Source organism: Myotis brandtii, unplaced genomic scaffold (genome assembly GCF_000412655.1).
Source record: "Myotis brandtii unplaced genomic scaffold, ASM41265v1 scaffold53, whole genome shotgun sequence".
NCBI classification, from domain to species: domain Eukaryota; kingdom Metazoa; phylum Chordata; class Mammalia; order Chiroptera; family Vespertilionidae; genus Myotis; species Myotis brandtii.
The window spans coordinates 6714369-6720824 of record NW_005369942.1 but is presented as its reverse complement, the minus strand read 5'-3'; the positions used below and the strand labels follow the sequence as shown (position 1 = coordinate 6720824).

At 39.0% G+C, this 6456-nt stretch overlaps 1 protein-coding gene across 5 annotated transcripts in view; it reads right to left on the bottom strand.

Moving 5' to 3' along the window:
- The window catches only part of SCLT1 (sodium channel and clathrin linker 1), a 108868-nt gene that overhangs the window by 74737 nt on the left and 27675 nt on the right, over nucleotides 1-6456 (bottom strand). For all 5 annotated transcript variants that reach the window (XM_005877749.2, XM_005877746.2, XM_005877748.2 and 2 more), the window contains one exon: nucleotides 2179-2249. In XM_005877749.2, the coding sequence (XP_005877811.1) occupies nucleotides 2179-2249 (71 nt within the window). The remainder of the gene's footprint in view (nucleotides 1-2178; nucleotides 2250-6456) is intronic.

The following is a 6456-nucleotide window of genomic DNA, read 5'->3' as shown; positions in this document are numbered from 1 at the left end:
GGGCCCTGCTCTGTGTGTGATGGGGTAGAGCCATAACCTCCCCATTGGCCCTGCCCTGAGTGTGACAGGGGGCAGTGCCCCAACCCCCCAGTCGGCCCTACCCTGAGCGTGACTGAGGGTGGCATTGCAACCTCCCGATCCGCCCTGCTCTGTGCATGACGGGGCGGCGCCCCAACTCCCCAATCGGCCCTGCTCTGAGCCTGACCAGGGGCTGCACTTAGGGATTGGGCCTGCCCTCTGCCACCCGGGAGCAGGCCTAAGCCAGCAGGTCATTATCTCCCGAGGGGTCCCAGACTGCGAGAGGGCACAGGCCGGGCTGGGGGACCCCCCTTCCCCCCGCCCCCCGAGTGCACAAATTTTTGTGCACCGGGCCTCTAGTATATACATAATCAACACACACTATTATTTAAAACATTTAAAATGTATATAAATTGCATCATTCTTTAAGCTCCTTTTGCACTTGTTATTACATTCCACATTATATTTTTGACATTGATAACTGGGTGTAAAGAAGTATTACATTACTTCAACATGAGTTTTCCTGATTGCTATGACTTTTACCAGCCAGAATGAGTTCTATGTTTTTTAATGATTTGTATGAATCTGAAAAGAGAGTAGATTCTGAAGTACTCTTGTTAAAACCACAATGACCCCTGCAGTGGGTTGAATAGTGACTGTATCCCCCACCCCCAAATTCAGGTTTACCTGAAACTTTATTTGGAAACAAGGACTTTGTAGAAGTAATCAAGGTAAGGATCTCAAGATGAATCATCCTAGATAAGGGTGGGCTCTAAATCCTAAGACTTTCATGCTTATGAAGGAGGAGAGGGTACACAGAGACAGAAAACAAGGTCAAGTGAAGATGAAGGTGAGAGGAGATGAGAGTTATGCTGCCAGGAGCCAAGAAGTACCTCAGGCTACCAGCAGCTGCAGAGGCAAAGAAAGATTCTCCCCCAAAGCCTTGAGGGAGCACGGCCCTACTAACCCCTTGATTTCAAACATCTAGTCTCCAGAACTATGAGGAATAAATTTGTTGTTTTAAGCCACCAATTATCATTTGTTAAGGCAGGTGGGAAGCTAATACAACTTCTATGTTGCTAAATTCAATGAACTCATCCTGCTTTATCTAGCATTAATTGCACTTCACTCAGCAATCATGTCTTCCTCCTTGATATATGTCCTTCACTTAACCTCCAGGACACACTTCCTCGTGTCTCCTATCTCACTGGTCTCTGCTCAGCCTCTTTTGTTGATTCCTCCTCTTTATCTTTACGACTCTGAGCTCAGTTGTAGGTTCTTCTCTCTTTTCTATATACACTACAATTTAAAGATATTTGTAAATGTCTGCAGCATAGAACAAAACCTTAGAGGACTACACTTCTTAATTTTAAGTATCACGAGTGAGAGGAACAAAAAGTGCCAAAAATTTTTTTGTCACTTGGAGGTATTCTTGTGAATTTATTAATGCAGTGATTATTAAACCACTGGACCACAATATACATACACAGTATTAAAATGCCTTATTAAAAACCCTTTATTGACGCCTTCTCTTCCTCTTCCCTGTCTCACTTCTCTACTCCCCTAACATCTAAATAAACTACATGCTCAGAACCCTTTTCTCAGGGTCTGCTTATGGGGGAATCCAAAGAAAGATACATGTGAAAAAATTTTACCTAAGGAATTTGATTTTCTTCCATAACCACTGGTTTTAACATCATGAAACATCCCTTTATATATATATTTGCCTCCTCACTAATAGTTTTTTTTTTTTAATTAATCCTCACTGAGGATATTTTGCCATTGATGTTCAGAGAGAGTAGAAGGGACGGGGACAAACAGAGAAACAATGATGTGAGAGAGTCACATCTACTGGTTGCCTCCAAAATGCGGGGGATTGAGCCTGCAACCAAGAACCAAGATATGTGCCCTTGACTGGAATTGAACCCAGGACCCTTTAGTCCAAGGGCCGACGTGCTATCCACTGAGCAAAACTGGCTAGGGCTCACTAATAGTTTTGATTTCAGTCTCTTCCCATCCCAATAGATCACACAAATAGCTATTGACAGAAATGTAAAAGGGAAGGGGGAAAAACCCATGGGAAAAATTATGGCATCATCAGTTCCTCTGAAGAAAAACAATTAGTAATACTAAAATAACAAAATTCATTTTTAAAAATACCTAAGTTGTTTTCGGAGTTTCTCGATTTCCACACTTTGTTCAGTTACTGTTTTCAGCAAGTGTTGGTTATCCTACCATAAGAAAAGAATAAGAATATTCAGTGTCAGGAAAAAAAAGAATATTCAGTGTCAGAACATTTAAAACTGCTTCTTTAACACCCAGAAGTCAATGGAATTTTTATACATCAATAATGAACTCCCAGAAATAGAAACTAAAAAAAATATATATCATCAACAATCCCATTTACTATTGCAACAAAAAAGTTAAGATACTTAGGAATAAACTTAACCAAGGATGTAAAAGAGCTATACTTGGAAAACTACAGGATGTTGAAAAAAAGAGATGAGAAGATATAAACAATTGGAAGAATATACCATGTTCAGGAATTGGTAGAATTAACATCAGTAAAATGTCCATACTACCCAAAGTAATCTATAGATTCAATGCAATCTCTATTAAAATACTAATTGCATATTTCACTGATCTAGAACAAATACTCCAAAAATTTATGTGGAACCAAAAAAGACCCTCAAATAGCAGCAGCAATCTTAAGAAAGAAAGAAGAACAAAGTTGGAGGAATCACAATATCGGATATTAATTATACTACAAAGCTACTGTAATAAAAACAATTTGGTTCTGGCACAAGAACAGGCATATAGATCAATGGAACAGAACAGAGAACCCAGAAATCAAAGCAAGCCTTTATGCTTAATTAATATTTGACAAAGGAGGGAAGAGCATACAATGGAATAAAGATAGTCTCTTCAATAAATGGTGCTGGGAAAATTGGATAGGCACATGCAAAAAAATGAAACTAGACCACCAACTTACACCATATGCAGAATAAACTAATAAAAACCTGTGGTATATATTTACACAATGGAATAATATGCAGCTGTAAAAAAGAAGAAACTCTTACCCTTTGAGATAGCATGGAAGAACCTGGAGAGTATTATGCTAAGTGAAATAAGCCAGTCAGAGAAAGACAAGTATCACATGATATCACTTATATGTGGAATCTAGTGAACAAAATAAATTGATGAACAAAACAAATCCAGAGACATAGAAACATGCAACTGACTGACATATATCAGAGGGAAGGGAGGGCAGGAAGAGATTAATGAAAGAATGTATATGGATATATGAATAGCCCATGGACAAACGATATTGCAGGGAAGGCCTGGGGGGAGGCAGGAGTGGAGTGGAGGAGGGTCAACAAGGGAAAAAAAGGGAACATCTGTAATACTTTCAACAATAAAGAGTTTAAAAAGAAAGAATAAACTCAAAATGGAGAAAAGACTTAAATGTAAGTAATGAAACCATAAAAATCCTAGAATAAAATATAGGCAGCAAAATATCAGACATCTCACAGAGCAGAAATTTCACCAATACATCTCCTAGGGCAAGAGAAACAAAGGGAAAAAAAATAAACAAATGGGATTACATCAAACTAAAAAGCTTCTGCACAGCAAAAGAAACCATCGTCAAAATGAACAGGGAACCCACTGTATGGGAAAACATATTTGCCAATGGTACATCCGATAAGGGGTTAATTTTCAAAATATATAAAGTATTCATACAACTCAACAAAAGGAAGAAAAATATCCAACTAAAAAATGGGCAGAGGACCTGAATAGACAATTCTCTAAAGAGGACGTACAAATGACCAAGAGAGAGATGAAAAAATGCTTAACATCAGTAATCATCAGAGATATGCAAATTAAAACGACAATGCAGTACCACCTCACACCAGCCAAAATGGCTACTATCAATAAATCAACAAACGACAAGTGCTGGCAAGGATATGGAGAAAAAGGAACCGTAGTATACTATGGGTGGGAATGCAGACTGGTGCAGCCACTATGGAAAATAGTGTGGAGTTTCCTCAAAAATTAAGAATGGAACTGCTGTTTGACCCAGTATTCTTACTTCTGGGAATATATCCTAAGAATCCCAAAACACCAATAAGGAAGAATATATGCACACTTATGTTCATAGCAATGTTATTTATACTAGTTAAGCTCTGGAAACAGCTTAAGTGCCCATCAGTAGATGAGTGGATAAAAAAGCTATGGTACATATACACAATGGAATACTATACAGATATAAAAAGGAAGGATCTATTATCATTTGAAATAGCCTGGAGGGACATGGAAATGATTATGCTAAGTGAAATATACCAGTCAGAGAAACATCACATGATCTCACTTATATTGGAATCTAATGAACACAATAAACTTATAAATAAAATAGAACCAGAGGCATGGAAACATGGAACAGACTGAAGAATCTCAAAGAGAAGGGGGGCAGGGTGGGGGCGAGAAGAAATTAACCAAGGAAATTATACGCATTGCCCATGAACACTGACAATAGGGTGGTGGGGGACAAAGGGAGAAAAAAAGGGGGGATCTGTAATATTCTCAACAATAAAAATATTTTTTAAAAGGTTATGAGAAAAATAAGGAGTGTTCCACTAAGGAAAAACAACAACCACCCTTCCTCTTTTAAAAAAAAATATATTTTATTGATTTTTTACAGAGAGGAAGGGAGAGGGATAGAGAATTAGAAACATCGATCAGCTGCCTCCTGCATGCCCCCTACTGGAGATGTGCCCACAACCAAGGTAGATGCCCTTGACCAGAATCGAACCCGGGACCCTTCAGTCCACAGGCCAACGCTCTATCCACTGAGCTAAACCGATTAGGGCAACAACCCTTCCTCTTTAAAGATTAACTCTAGGGCATATAAGTAGAAAAATAAAATGAAGTAATGACAATAATTAGTTGTTTTGAGGGTAAAATAGAACCCTGGCCATCTTTTCTTGCCTTTACTACTTCAGTGTCACCTGCTTCCCTCCAACAACCTGCATGTGCATTTCCGCCTTCTGCCTTTCTCTGGCCACCTGAGCCTCCTCTGCTCACCAACTGTGTAAAGGCTGTGGGTATTGCAGAATTCATGTCCCCACTGCTCTGGAAGAGCCTGATAACAATGAATGAAGGGAATTGGCAGAATAACTGAGTCTACACTGGCTTCCACAGTTCATTAGCAGAATTAAGTTTCAGTTACCCACAATGTTAATTCACTTGACTGTTGAAAATCCTTTATTGGCTGTCTCTCTTCCCTTCCTAGTCTCACTTCCCCACTCCCCTACTGGTGCTCCCTGTATTATCTATAATAATAAAAGTGTAATATGCTAATTAGACCAGATGTCCTTCTGGATGACCTTCCAATCGAAGGCTGAGGTGGCCGCTGCAATGGGCAGAGGCAGAGGCCATGCCGCTTGCAGGAATTTCGGGCATCGGGCCTCTAGTCTCTAAATAAACTACATGCTTTGAAATCCTTTCCTCAGGGTCTACTTGTGAAGGAAACTAAAGTAAGATATGAAGCACTTTGCCATGTGTAGAAAAATTTTTCTAAGGGAACTAATTTCCTTCTGTAAGTGCTGCTTTTACCATGATGGTACAAATTCCTTATCTTTCTCTATATGCCTTAGATGCTGTAAGTGCTGCTTTTACCATGATGGTACAAATTCCTTGGCCTTAGATGTAAAGCCATATGGATGACAGTTACCTCCTAACTGACAGTCCTGATTTCAGTCTCTTCCATCCCAACGGATCATACATACATTTCTCCAGCAAAAGTTTCAGAGGCAATTTTCATTGTGCTTCTCTCATACTCTACCCAATACAATAGTATTGACTTTGTATTGTTAACACACCATTGTATTTCCCTCTGCCTGGGATATCCTCCTTCTGCCAGCATTCATCCCTCCACATTCCATGTCATCCGCCCAATGTAAGGCAGAATTAACTGTTTCCTTTTTGCATTTTGATAAAATGTACTTTCTATGTACTTTTACAATATGTACTGCATTATATTTAAATACTATATTTAAAGTTTATGTATTTCTGGCTACAATATGGCTATTTTTTGAGGATTAGCTTCTTCAAGAACTCGCAGTGTCACTTAGGATATGCACCTGATTTAACACATTCTAAGTACTTATACCTTTGAGGAATGAATGAATGAATGTCTTTATGAGACCTGAAAGAAAGCCTCTGGACTACATCTTTATCTTTATGTTGGGAAATAGACTACTGCAGACCAGAATTTAGTATTCAATTAACAGACCACAATTTAAGAGACCAAGTATCACATACAGAGAAAGAACTAGAAATAAGTAGGCAAATTATACCACAGCCAAAAAATAACAACAAAAAATAGGAACAAAACCTGGGTGTAACAATGGTCACCCCTAACTGCCCCCCCTGCCAGCC